Source organism: Leucoraja erinacea, chromosome 22 (genome assembly GCF_028641065.1).
Source record: "Leucoraja erinacea ecotype New England chromosome 22, Leri_hhj_1, whole genome shotgun sequence".
Taxonomy (NCBI): domain Eukaryota; kingdom Metazoa; phylum Chordata; class Chondrichthyes; order Rajiformes; family Rajidae; genus Leucoraja; species Leucoraja erinaceus.
Window position 1 is genome coordinate 15,938,674 of NC_073398.1, and position 14,756 is coordinate 15,953,429.

Here is a 14,756-nt window from a genome sequence, read left to right on the forward strand (position 1 = left end):
CTTTATATGTTCATCTTTCTAGCATCTATCCTCACATCTGTCATTGTTACCTTGACCAATCGTCCTGCACCTTTATGCTTCTCTATATGATCTAAAAACCGTGTTACACGAATTTCTCAACTATCAATCCTGTTCTTCTTTATACTGTTTATTTAATAGGCACAATATCATAATCCCACATATCTATATGTACCTCAGCTTGCTGACTTTATTTCCTAGGTTTGTTATAATAAAGTATGTATTAAGTATTTCTAAACTTTTTTTGGCTTTTATTTTCTAACCTTATTTCCTCTCCTTCCAAATGTGTTTCATAATCTCCCTCTTTCCTCACCCAAGTGCGTATTCTTCTTCTGAAATTGCTTCCAGGATCCCTCCCCCTGTTAAACGATAGACCAGGAGCCCAGAATTTTAAGATTAATTCCTGTTATACAGGACAATTAATGATCTGGGTTTTGAGAGAATTTATCCAGGCCATCCAAAGATTGACATTATCCTACAAAACTCAATGCAACCTCAAAATTGCTGTACAATGTGAAAGTTTGAAAATTACTGCTATCTATCAAGTACTTTCACAATAGCTTTCTGCTGTTGTGAATCTGTATGAACAGCTTGCCCCAGCTGGAACTTCATGCAGGAAGTTCAGCATTGATTTCAGTGAGTGGGAACAGTTGCAATGGAATAAGACAAGAGATAGCTTTAAATTGTTTGAATGTTTTGATTAACATTTTTAATACTTTTTTGAAAATTCCTGTTCATTTGAACGGCGTTTAATGGATTTTCATTGTTTCAGAATGTCTGAAAACAGCTTAAATTTGTTGACAGCTTTAATGGTCAGTTTTGTAAATTGACATGCTGTCAGATTTTTAAAGCTGTTTTGTGGTTGAGGCTTGTTCTGGTTCTGACCATAATGCATTTAAAATGCGTGAATATCTGATCACAAATTTTGGGCCATTGTTCTTTATACCCCTAGTAGATACTTCTTTAGTCTATGAAACTTAAACACTAAGTTTTAGAATATATCGTTGCCAAAATCAAATCCGTTGCTCTTCAGTGCAACATTACCATGTAGATGCACCATAGATTTTCTAATGAATTAATGTCAGAAATACATGTCAGAAAAGATTGTGTAGCAAAATTGCTACAAATTTTATAACCCAGATTTTGTGGTCTTAAAGTACTCTAAGCTGAGATAAAGCCAAAATAGAATAATTCTTATCAATGATGTGGAAGAAAATGTGGAAGGCATAATTAGCAAATTTGCAAATGACATTAAAAGTATAAGTTTAATTCAGATAAGTTTGAGGTGTTGTATTTTGGAGCCCTGGGGATAGCTTCCCTTAAAGTGGTATTGCAGATAGATAGGGTGGTGAAGAAGGTTTTTGGCATGCAGACCTAGATTTAGTCAGAGAAATAAGTATAAAAATTGAGAGGTTATTTTACAGTTATACAGATGTTGGGGAGTCTGCATCAGGGGTATAATGTCACCCTGTTATAGGACAGATGTTGTTACGTGACTTGTTTTATGGAAACGTAACTATCTAATATTATTCAGACATTCTGTGAAAAAATTATTAAATCGTGGCATTTGATATATGCAACACAATCAAAGCTTGAACTAAATTCACTTTTCCTGCTCCTGGGGATTAGAGTAAACCGAATGATAGATGATTTAGACATGAGTGGGCACAAACAGATTGTGTCAAGCATTTCTGCATTTTCCAACACGCTTTGGGAAGGAGAGAATAAATCTATTTTAAGTGAAGAAGTCAGAGACGTCAAAGAGCACAGATCCTCAAAAGCAAGATTTGCATTGGTAAAAACCATTTGACAGATTGATACACTATAAGATAATCAATGGATATGGGAGGTTCGTGCAAGAAAGGGGTGCAGAGGTAAAACAAAATCTTTCATGACTTTATTGAATGAGACAGTACACATGAACATCAAAATGGCCACGCTCTATTTCTAATTCTATAGTTCTAATAGGACTAATTTGGAAGAGAATGTTTTTGCACAAAGGATTTTTGAACAGAATATAATATTGCATGATGAAGCTGTATTAATCTATATTTGAGTTGAAATTAGATTTTTTTTTAAACTGGTAACGTCATTGGGGAAAAGAGCAAGGTTGGACCAGAGCAAAAGATAAGAATATAACTGAAAAATTTAGGATGATTTTGGCAATTAACTCAGATGTTGTGCTTTATGGTTCGTGTAGCAGAGCTGCCAAGTAGTACGGATTTTCCGTATTTTGTAAGGAAATTCTATAAGAATACTGATGTATGATTTTGCGTTGTTAAATACGGATTTTTTTTAAATCGGCCCGACTTCCTGTTTGATTAACATCCCACTCGCCAATGGAAAAGTAATAACCCGTTGAAATTGACTTAAGATCTTGCTGCTTAAAAAATGCAAGGATATAAAAAGTCATACTGAACCTCTAAAAATGATAGCAGATTAAATCTATTAGTATTTTAAATTTCAAGATCTCGGTGATTATTTTTGTAAGCTTTAATCTGCCTGTCCCGCTCCAGGTTTAAACAGAACGCTGTCAGTTTAACGCGTGGGAATTTAAACGAAGAGCTGTCGGCTGCAGCGCTATGGGTTCTAAATATAGCGCTACCGGCTGGAGGGCTATGGGCTTTAAACGTAGCGCTATGGGCTTTACACATAGCGTTATGGCCACAGCGCTATGGGTCACAGACTGTTACGGAAAATTCTCGTATAATAATGAATCTTTGGAATTCTATTTCTCAGTGGAAGTTGAGCCTTTGCTTATTTTTCAGGCAATGGTAGAATTCTGGATAAGCCTAGTAGTGAAAGGTTACCAGTAGGATTGCAGTTACATTGGGATTGGCCTTGATTTTACAGAACGGTGGGTGGGCTTGAGAGGGAGGGGTGGAGAGGGGAGGGAGAGAAGGAGAAAGAGGGAGGGAGAGAGGGAGGGGGAAGGGAGGGAGAGAGGGAGGGAGGGAATAAGAGAGGGAGGGAGAAAAAAAGGAAGGAGAGAGGGAGGAAGGAAGGGGAGGGTGGGGGGGCAAAAGGGGGGAGAGGGAGAGAAAGAGGGAGGGGGAGGGGAGAAGGGATGAGGGAAGGAAGAGGAAGAGAGAGGGATGGCGGGAGGGAGAGAAAAGAAGCAGGGAGAGAGGGGGAGCAAAGGAGGGAGAGGGAGGCTTCCAAAATGGCTTGTACATCATCATCTGGTACTAAAAGCAGGAAGCAGTCGTTCAAACAGCAGTATACAAAGAGATGGCAATGAATGCATAACTTAGAAGAAGACATGTCAATTGGTAGCAAAGTTATACATTCCTGTACTCTTACATGGGTATGACCACACAAAAACAATAATATTTTTTCCAGCAAAATGGCACCGTGTAAAAATGCTGATTTCCTCAGCAAAATACTGATTTTCAGGTACTAGAATAAATGCTCTGACGAAACTTGGCAGCACTGATATAGACCTGAGGTTACTACAATATTTTTTTTGTGCTGCAGCTGAAGAATCAGAAAGCAATGGAAGTAATGCAGATACAGATGAGGAATTTACTGTTAAAAACCCATCAAAGAAAAACAAGCAAAAAAATCAAATCAAAATACAAACAAAGAAGAAGGAGGAAAAGGCCCTGAACTCAAACAACAGAGATAAAGGTACAGCATCCAATATTTCGCTTGGGCAGCTTACAGCCCAGTGGTATGATTATTGATTTTTCTCACTTCAGGTTGCCCCAGCATTCCCTCTCTGTCTATCCCTCCCCCACCCAAGTCGCACTAGCTTCTCATTTTCACCCTACAAACAGCTTACAATGGCCTGTTTCTTTATCATCGTAACTTTTTTGTAATTTTGATTTAAGCCGCACCGAGCGCTGAAAGGCCCCGTGAACGGGCCGATTCAGCCCTTTGAAAGCGGCTGATAAAGTCCGGATTACAAAACTTGGGGGGGTTCGTCCCCCACCTCTCAAAGCAGAGGGGGGACGTGTGTCCCCTGTACCTCCCGGGATTTCCGCCCCTGACTAGTGATTAACTGACTGCAGAATATTTACCATCGATATCTGGAGACACTCAATTTATTTAAAGTCTTTTGCATGGCTTCAATGGTTTGAGGAAATGTTTATAAAATTAATAGATTTTTGCCATATTTATTTATTGTCACGATTTTCTTAATTCTAACTGAAGCAATTTATTTTTTTGCTAGTAATATGCCAGTTTGCTTAAGCATGTTTAGGCAACCAATAAATACTATTCCATTTTTATTATGCAGATAACTTATTTGAATAAAAACAAAGCTCTCAATTGAATTGTAATTGCTGTTGCATTGTATTGTAAAACACGATAACAAAATAACAAGTATTTTTTGCTGATGCTCCTTCTTGTGGCTTGTGTTAGAAAAGCACAAACCCAGGTTTTGAAGCATATTCCTTATGTAATCTCTTGGGAAGTGTATAACTGGGGAGGTTTTTCATATCGATTTTCCTAGTTTGATACCCATGGGCTCCAAATTGAACCTCATAAAGTAGATCAATTCAGGTTTATTTTCCATGCTATCTTATTCAAAGGATTCAGTCATGTCACTGTGAACCTCATACTGGTTCCAAGTGCAATGACGTATTCCTAGACATCTCCAATGAGCGGATGAGCAGAGTCCAGAACCGGTTTAAGAATAAGGGGTAGGCCATTTAGGACTGAGATGAGGAAAAATGTCCACATCCAGAGAGTTGTGAATCTGTGGACTTCTCTGCCACAGAAGGCAGTGGGGACCAATTCACTGGACGTTTTCAAGAGAGATTTAGCTCTTAGGGCTAAAGGAATCAAGGGATATGGGGGAAAAGCAGGAACGGGGTACTGATTTTCGATGATCAGCCATGAGCATATTGAATGGCAGTGCTGGCTCGAAAGGCTGAATTGCCTACTCCTGCACCTGCTTTTCTATGTTTCCATGATACTCAGAGGAAAGGACAATTAACAACAGTGACATTATAATAATATGTATACAAAGTTTAATTTTTTTTTCCCAGCAGCTCCAGTTCCTGCAAAAAACAAACCTTTGTTGGTGAAGGCAATGCCAGTTTCTCCACCAACCTCCAAATCACCACAGGCACAAAGTCCTTCCACTGGAATAAGAAAGCCAAAGTGGATTCCACCAGGTATGTGTCTGTGTGTTTCCTATTAAATTGAATTTTATTGAATAATATACCAAAGAAACACATGTAGAGTGAGAGGCCCAAGTTGGAAGTATCATACTGTTTTAAGAAAACATTTAACAATTTTGGTTGCCTTGAAAATAAAATATATGGTGTTTAGACTTATAATGTTAGCAAATTGATTCTGAACAAAGCAAAAGATCAGGATAGCTAAATATAATTTAATTCCCGAGTTAGCGATGAAATTGGGAGATGGAAAGTGACTTAATTAAGCAGCATTTTACTTTAATAATACATTGACATCAAAATGCCCAAATAACAAAACATGCATTATGTTGTACGTGTGTTCTTATAGTCACACAAATTGTGGATTATTGAGTGCATCTTGCAACGAGTGTTGAATTTGAATGTGAAGGTAAAGTTACATGAATTTGAGATGAGAGCAATATCCTGTAAACCAAACAAACTAGCTTTGATAGGTAGCCAGCACTGAAATATTAGCTATAATTGCCCAATGTCACAACTTTGAGCATTGATAGTAATGACTCGGACGGAATCAGTGAGGAGTCCATTATCAAAAATGGAAGAATTTAATTCTACAATAGGCCTGCTCTTCCTGACTGCACAAAAAAAAGTAAAATTATTTTACCTTTTCTGGACATTACAGGTACTCCCTGACTTACATAATAGCCAACTAACGTAAACTCCCACTTACGTAAACAATTCACAATAGATGGTCCCGTTTCCTGAACGACTTGTGTTATTGCAAAGGTAGGATGGCGATAATTCCCCATCCTCTTCATAGAAATAAAAGCATCACCTGGGCTCAGTGCGACACTGGGAAGGTGAGCGAGAATAAAGGAACAGCGGTGGGCAACTCTTGACCGAGTCACCTACATATTCCACAAGGAGTCACCTACATATTCCACAAGGTGCACCAGCACGCCCTTATTCACCAGCAGCTGCACCATCTGGTTGACACGGCTGATGTTGCGGCTCACGTTGTTGCCCCTGGCCGACACTCTTTCTTCAGGCCACCACCACCAACAGGATGTGCACAGTCGCCATGGGGCTTCCTCCCCTATCACCGGAAGCTGCTTCTTCCTGTTAGCCATCACTTTATCCACTCCCCTCTCCACCGCGGCGTCCTCCTCCTTCTCCCCTGGCGTCGCCAACATCTTCCACCTTTGACTCCGGAGGAAAAGGAGGAGGCAGCATGAAGAAAGCACTATCAGCCAGGGGCTACAACATGAGCTGCAACAACAGGGTGGTGCAGAAGCTGGTGAAGAATAATTTGCTGGTGCAGACTACGCCATCGCCGCCAAGTTTTATGTTGAAATTAAACAAAGTGCTGGGGTAACTTAGCAGCATCTCTAGAAAACATGTATATGTGATGTTTTGGTCAGAACCTTCTTCACATTGATTCAGATGTTTTGTGCGTGAACCAACATCTGCAGGTCTTTGTTTCTGCCTAGTTTTAAGATGATTCAGACTAGTGTAAATCTGACTTAGGTAAGGGTTTACAGAATGTAGCCCTTACGTAAATCGGGGAGTGTCCATAATCACAACCTTTCTGGTTTCAACTAGGAAGAAGCTGTCTTGTTTTCTGTTCAATAAATTTTGATCAATTAAAATAACATTCGGCCAGCTATTTGCTGAGTAAGTGATCAGAGCTCCCATAAATTTCCATGGCCTTCATATCTTTCCCAAAGTGTGGGGTGATGCAAAATGGATACACCACCCCAACTTTAGCTGGACTAGTGTTTCATAAAGGTTTGTCATGGCTTCTTAACGTTGTACTACATGCCATTATTTACAAAGCCCAAGATCCTGCTTTGGTTTTCAATTAATTACCTTCTCTATATATTTGTAGATTTACAAATATATAGTATAAAAGTTTCACATTTCCCTTACAACATGGAATCTACAAACAGTTAAATTTGCACTGAATTAGTTAAGGACGTGCTTTTCTCTGTAGCTGTCTTTAAACTCGTTATGATATGACTGATGTTAAAGAGGTAGCCTTCAAATTAAGGTTACATAAATGGTGTTTTAATGTTAAAAGTAGCAATGTAAAACAAATACAATCTAGGTCAAAATGGTATCAAAAGATTTTTTTTACATGTCTCAAGAATGAATGTAAGTAAGTAAACTAAAATTATATCCTTTTTCCTTACTGCTTTCTGAAAGTTGTAAATGTTCAATTTGCTTTTACAGCCTCAAATGAAAACAGCAATGCTTCATGGGAAAGAGTTTCTGTCAGAAGTCCAAGCCAAGGCCTCCGATTAGGCCTTTCTCGATTAGCTAAAGTCAAACCTTTACACCCCTGTGCAGACAATAGGTGAACATGGCTGTAAACTGTAATAAGAATGAAGCTTAATGTTCTGTTGCTGTAATAGTTATTTAGTTTTCTATATTTTCGTTTGCTTTTTGATGTTTTTTTGTCATAGCCTATTTTGCAAAGTTACTGTATTTATCTATATAATTCTTTCAAAATTTGTTCCCAATTTTAATAAAAATAGCGAGTGGAGGAAATCATCTTGATCACAAACTACACTGATAATGTTGTACATATAGAGATCTTAACCATTATTTTTCAACGTAAAAGCCATCAGACATTAACGACTTGAGTACACCTTTAAAACCTCCACTAAGATTTGAGGTATCTTGTATCTGTTTTTTTTAGTCAAGACTAAATGCACAGGTTGTGCAGAAAATGTATTGATACAGGGTGGCACGGTGGCACAGCGGTAGAGTTGCTGCCTTACAGTGCCAGAGACCTGGGTTTGATCCTGACTGCAGGTGCTTGGCTGTACAGAGTTTGTACGTTCTCCCTGTGACCTGCGTGGGTTTTCTCCGGGATCTCCGGTCTCCTCCCACACTCCAAAGACGTACAGGTTTGTAGGTTAATTGGCTTGGTATAATTGTAAATTGTTCCTAGTGTGTGTAGGATAGTGTAAATGTGTGGGGATCGCTTGTTGGCACGGATTCGGTGAGCCGAAGGGCCTGTTTCCGTGGAGTATCTCTAAACTAAACTAAACTAAATATCATAGTTTAAATTCACCACCAGGTGGAAGTTTTATTGGGGCTAAGGCCTGTAAATTAAATTTGAACAGGCTTAGTCTGAATTGGTGCAAGACCACCTCAGAGAATACCACATTTTCCATGATGCTCTTATTTAAAGAGATCATGGTATTGCTGGTGCAGTACAGTATGGTCTTCGAGGCTTTTCTTACAACATAGATTGAAGGATGATTTCCTCTTTGTCTGGTTAGAAATTTCAAACATGCTCTTTCTAGGCATATTTGTAACATCTGTTTTACAGACAGTAAATCTGCTGTCACCAGACCAGTCTATACAATGAGAACTTTGGCTTACTCTCTGCAATTTTATCTGAGTGATTTATCAAAGCAAAACTGCTCTGGAACAAAGCTTGTTAATCCAATGTTTGGGAATTGTAATGCCTTGTGATTAAAATATTATCAATTCTTAATAATTATACATTATCCATTTGTTTTTACGAAGAAAGTATGACTTCTTAACATTCAAACTCTCTTTATTGTTTGGGTACAACGTCCTACTGTCTTTTTTAAACATGTTGCCATTTTTTGGTCTCCATCTGAGAGTTTCAACTTTCAAATTAAAATCACTATGGTAAAAATTAAAAATAAACACATATTTGTAACAATCAATGCATAGTGGGTTTTGTAAGGTGCAAAAAACTTCTGCATTAATAATGGCACATTATTCAATAAATGGATAATATTTAAATTATATTGGTAAACAAAACTGTGCATTTATATGTGGCAAGGACCACCATTAGGCAAATGTGCTGGATGATCAGACACCTTGATTTTGATACTGGATTAAGGAAGGTTATTGGCCAGTGTGTGACAATGTGGGGAATGGAAAATAATGGTTTATATTCTGACATACAGGCACCCACAGAGGTGAGTACAGAGCTGATCTGGGGGGGGGGGGGGGGGGGGGGGGGCAGAGGAACTACTCCAGGACTGTTTGGAGTCTGTAGAATGGGCAATGTTCAAGGACTCGGCAACGGACTTGAACGAATACGCCACAGTCGTTACAGACTTCATAAAGAAATGTGTGAAGGACTGCATTCCTACAAAAACCTTCCGAGTGTTTCCCAATCAACAACCCTGGATGAACTTTGAGATCTGCACTCTTCTGAAGACCAGACACCGGGCATTCATGTCTGATAATACAGTGGTCTACAAGAAGTCCAGATACGACCTTGGTAAGGCCATCAAAAAGGCCAAAAGGGACTTCTACTCCAAACTGGAGGATGAGACAGATCATCGGCAGCTGTGGCGGGGCCTGAATGCAATCATCTCCTACAAGGCGAAATCAGGAGGCAGCTCGAATATCGGCGAAACATCACTACCTGACGAGCTCAATGCGTTTTACGCACGCTTTTATAGGGAGAATACTGATGTGCCTTCCAGAGCCCCCATTCGCTGTGATGGTATTTCAATCTCGGTCACAGAGGACGACGTCAGGAAATCCTTCAGAGGGGTTTACCCTCGAAAAGTGCCTGGACCTGATGGTATACCCGGTCGTGTTCTAAAAACCTGTGCGGACCAATTGGCTGGAGTTTTTACGGACATTTTCAACCTCTCACTTCTGAGGTCTGATGTTCCCACCTGCTTTAAAAGGGCATCAATTATACCAGTGCCCAAGAAGAGCAAGGTGACGTGCCTCAATGACTATCGACCAGTGGCACTAACATCTGTGGTGATGAAGTGCTTTGAGAGGTTGATCATGGCGCAAATCAACTCCTACCTCGACAAAAACCTGAACCCACTGCAGTTCGCTTACCGCCACGACAGATCAACGGTGGATGCGATCTCGCTGGCTCTCCACTCCGCTCTGGACCACTTGGACAACAAAAACTCATATGTCAGGCTGTTATTCATTGATTACAGCTCGGCATTTAATACAATCATCCCCTCCAAGCTGGTTACCAAACTCGCAGAACAGGGTCTCTGCGCATCCCTCTGCAATTGGATCCTCGACTACCTCATTCACAGACCACAGTCTGTTCGTATTGGTGGAAGTGTGTCAGCCTCGATAACAATCAGCACGGGAGCACCTCAAGGCTGTGTGCTCAGCCCCCTGCTGTACTCACTCTATACTCATGACTGCGTCATAGTGCGAACTCCATCATCAAGTTCGCTGACGACACCACTGTTGTGGGAGGTATCACTGGGGATGAGTCCGAGTATATGAAAGAGATTGAGCGACATGGCAACCTGGCCCTCAACACCAGCAAAACCAAGGAACTGATTGTGGACTTTGGAAGGAGTAGGATGGGGACCCACAGTCCCGTTTATATCAACGGGTAGATGGTTGAAAGGGTCAAGAGCTTCAAATTCCTGGGTGTGCACATCTCTGAAGATCTTTCCTGGTCCGAGAACACTGATGCAATTATCAAGAAAGCTCATCAGCGCCTCTACTTCCTGAGAAGATTACAGAGAGTCGGTTTGTCAAAGAGGACTCTCTCTAACTTCTACAGGTGCACAGTAGAGAGCATGCTAACCGGTTGCACCGTGGCTTGGTTCGGCAACTTGAGCGCCCTGGAGCGGAAAAGATTACAAAAAGTAGTAAACACTGCCCAGTCCATCATCGGCTCTGACCTCCCTTCCATCGAGGGGATCTATCGCAGTCGCTGCCTTAAAAAGGCTGGCAGTATCATCAAGGACCCACACCATCCTGGCCACACACTCATCTCACCGCTACCTTCAGGTAGAATGTACAGGAGCCTGAAGACTGCAACAACCGGGTTCAGGAATAGCTACTTCCCCACAGCCATCAGGCTATTAATAATAATAATATAATAATAATATCTTTTTAAAAAATTTTTTTTTAATTGTCATTGCACATCAGTGCAACGAGATTTAGTATGCAGCTTCCAACCAATGTAAAAGAAAAGTAAAATAAATAAATAAGCTGTGTGACGTGACCATCCGAGGGAGACAGTCCAGGGGGTATGGGGGGCACTCAGCAGGGCCGGTTCAGAGGGGCGTATTCTCCATTATGGGACCTCTTGAAGTCAATAATTAGCTCCTTAGTCTTGGAGGTGTTTAGTGACAAGTTGTTACGTGCGCACCAGTCGGCCAGGTTCTGCACCTCCGCTCTGTATATTGTTTCATCACCGTTGGTGATCAGCCCAATCACTATTGTGTCGTCTGCAAACCTCACGATGGTGTTGGTGTCGAATGCAGGAACACAGTCGTGAGTGAAGAGTAGAGCATGGGGCTTAGTACACAGCCCTGTGGTGTGTTGGTGCTCAGGGTGATAGTGGAGGACAGGTGCGGGCCCAGTCTCTGCCTGCGGTTGCTCCGTCAGAAAGTTCAGGATCCAATCGCATATCGGCGAGCTGAGGCCTAGCTGGTGGAGTTTGGTGGTGAGCTTGGTGGGGATGACCGTATTGAATGCAGAGCTATAGTCAATGAAGAGCATCCTCACGTACGTGCCCTGTCTGGCCAGGTGAGTCAGGACAGTGTGAAGAGCCAGAGAGATGGCATCCTCTGTTGATCTATTTGCCCTGTATGCAAATTGATGAGAGTCCAGTGAGGCAGGGATGCTAGATTTGATATGGGAGAGGACCAGCCTTTCGAAGCACTTCATTGGGATTGGAGTTAGGGCAACCGGGCGGTAGTCGTTCAGGTTGGTGACTTTAGACTTTTTCGGCTCGGACAAACTCGGATTAAACTTGGCTCAGCCAAAACTCTGAACATTAATGGCCCATTATCTGTTTATTTGCACTTTATCGGTTTATTTATTCATGTGTGTATATATTTATATAATGGTATATGGACACACTGATCTGTTCTGATGTCATGCCTACTATGTTCTGTTGTGCTGAAGTAAAGCAAGAATGTCATTGTCCTATCAGGGACACATGACAATAAACTCTCTTGAATCTTGAATCTTGATCAGAACAGATTTTCAGGTTTTCTTAATATTGATTTTGTTTTAATCCTCTTTTAAGGAATTGGGTAAATTTCGTTAAATTACTTATTTAAAGAAAATAAAGATTAAGCATGATTATTAGAAGCTGCAAGTGCATGGCTAATATTTGTATTATCTATCCTGATATGACTTCCAACCATTTTAAAGAGTATTTTTTATATCCATTTGTCCAGTAGAGTCCAAGTAAAAATGGCTTTGCTGCCATTTATGGGTTGTTGTGTGCCAAATCTAAGTTTTTGAATGTGTGCTAAGACTTTTTATTAACATACTGATCACTCATTGGAAGTCATTGCATCCAAAATAATTGGTGAGCCCACAACAGCACCTGGTATTAGTGGAGCCAGCTGGAACTCTAGGACCCAAAATAATTAATACAGGCACGGCAATCCCTTTATGTGAAATCTTGTGAATGTCTTCTCACAGTTCATCATGTGCCAGCAGCAGTAGTTCCACCACCCGATACTCATTGCTGGAAATGGTCTTGGATCTTCTGAAAGGAAGTTCACTTGTTAATTCAGTCATTATATTTCAATATGGTATAGCAGATTAAAGTGAACCAAGACTGACAAAGCATCCAACGGTTGTCCTGCCCATTCTTTCCACTGAGGAACTAAAATGCTTTGTTTGCAATCCTTCCATTGATAGCATTTGATGTATTTTACTGTAGTTTAAATGCAAGACAAAACATTGGATTACTTTCCCAAGATTGATGGATCAACAATAGGATTCTTTTGGACTTTGAAGACCTTTGCTAATGTAAATAGCAGTGAATTGCTTCCAATGATTGTTAGGAAACTGAATAAAATGACAAAAATGTAATGTAATCACAAAGAATTTGAAGATATCACTAGAATAATATGTTCTAAAAGGGGGGAAATGATGTTACAAGATTATGATGAGAACCTATTGCAAAAGCAGGAAAGGATTTGCCATGGGACTTTTTCTTTCACAATATAAAGCGTAATAAATGAGCATTGTTTATTATGTGAAGTAATAGTATCTCCAACTACAGACGTGATTCATAGCGTTTATGTCAGAAAGAGCGGGCTATCAGGAAAATGGAACAGAAGCTCACTTGTAACGTTAACAGTATCACGCACTGACGTCAATCGGTGACAATACTTCAAACTGCATCAGCATTTCAAGAGGTTGTGTAACGAGAGAATACATCACATGCCAAATGTTAAGTGTTAAAACATACTGCTTAGCAAGTTCAAGAAGTGACAGTGCCTGAAAACATGTATTCGGGAATCTCAGTTATGTCTAAAATGTGCATTAACTCGGCTATGAACTGGGGAATACATTTATTACCGCAGAATGACTTTGATATCAATGAGACATCTTAATTCGTGGGCAGACATGTAGCTTCTTTCTCACCATAAGCAATTTGTTAACCCCCGTCTAGCTGACCCACAGACACAGCCTCACGAATAAACACACTTCCACACATTCCACACTTTCTGTTTCCAAAAATCAATCTCCTTTGATATTTCTAACTGGTCCAAATTTATATCATAGTTACAGCAGGGATGGGGGGTATTCAACCCATCAAGTCCACAGTGACTCAATGTTAGAGCAATCCAGCTAATACTATTGTCATGTTCTCGCTACATAGGCTTGCTAATTTGGTCATATACTTTACCATCTCCCTTTTTAATGCTATAATTGAAACAGCCTCCCCTACAGCAATGCATTTCAACCTCTAACTATTCACTTTCTAAAAGTGTGTGTTCCTTCATGCCACCTTTGCTTCTTTTGCCAATCTCCTTCATTTATATCTCCTGGTATTTGACTGTTCTGCAATGGAAGGTCTCTCTATCTTCTCTATCTGTAGTCTGTGATTTTGAATACTTCTGTCATATCTCCTCACAACCTCTGATTCAAGGAAAACAACCCCACCTTACCCTATCTTGCCATATAACTAAAGTTCTTCATCCCTGGAATCATGCCAGTAATTTACTTCTGGGATCTCTCGAAAGCCTTTATCTTATTTCTCAGAAGCATGTTGCCTGGAACTGGACGTAATTTCCAATTCAATCAATCAATCAGTTTTATTTGTCACTTGCACATAAAGTGCAAGTGAAATGAATTTACCAGCAGCGGTACAATAAAAAAAGAACACGTAAAAACACAATAAAAATTTAACGCAAACAGTTATTTTTAAACATCGCTGGATAATTTAATTGTTGGAGTAAATAAAAAATCATCTTCTAAAGCCGTGAACGCTGACAACGGGGTAAGGCATGGTATACTGTTTATTTTTACATTAAAAAGTGCTTCTTAAGATGCCTTTAATCAAAATTTCAAGTTGCGAGAAGGTGACTTGGGGCCCATCCAAACCAGCAGTATTTTTCCTGCCGATATGGGGTTCAAATTCACTGCAACCGCAACGTTCCAAACCATCTCGTTCCACAAAATCCCACTCGCAAGATGATTTAAATGGCCATTAATTTACTTCCATTTGGCCTATAAATTAATGACAATGAGATTTTAAAATCATGTTATATTGTGAATTCTTGTGTGAATGTTATTTGGGCACTTAGGCTATTTAAAAATGTTAATCTTTTCTTAAGAAATGGATAGATGTTTGGATCTAGCAATTGAATTTTGTAATTAACTACA

General features: G+C 40.0%; 2 protein-coding genes across 4 annotated transcripts in view; both read left to right on the plus strand.

Moving 5' to 3' along the window:
* Window positions 1-8,826, plus strand: part of rad51ap1 (RAD51 associated protein 1) — a 45,908-nt gene extending 37,082 nt beyond the window's left edge. For 2 of the 3 annotated variants that reach the window (XM_055653010.1, XM_055653012.1), the window contains exons 7-9: window positions 3,496-3,648; window positions 5,013-5,141; window positions 7,356-8,826. In XM_055653010.1, coding sequence (XP_055508985.1) covers window positions 3,496-3,648; window positions 5,013-5,141; window positions 7,356-7,483 — 410 coding nt within the window. In that variant the 3' untranslated portion in view covers window positions 7,484-8,826. The remainder of the gene's footprint in view (window positions 1-3,495; window positions 3,649-5,012; window positions 5,142-7,355) is intronic. The other variant, XM_055653011.1, reaches the window with a different exon arrangement.
* Window positions 1-14,756, plus strand: part of ndufa9a (NADH:ubiquinone oxidoreductase subunit A9a) — a 170,540-nt gene that overhangs the window by 120,003 nt on the left and 35,781 nt on the right. The gene's annotated exons all lie outside the window — the stretch shown is intronic.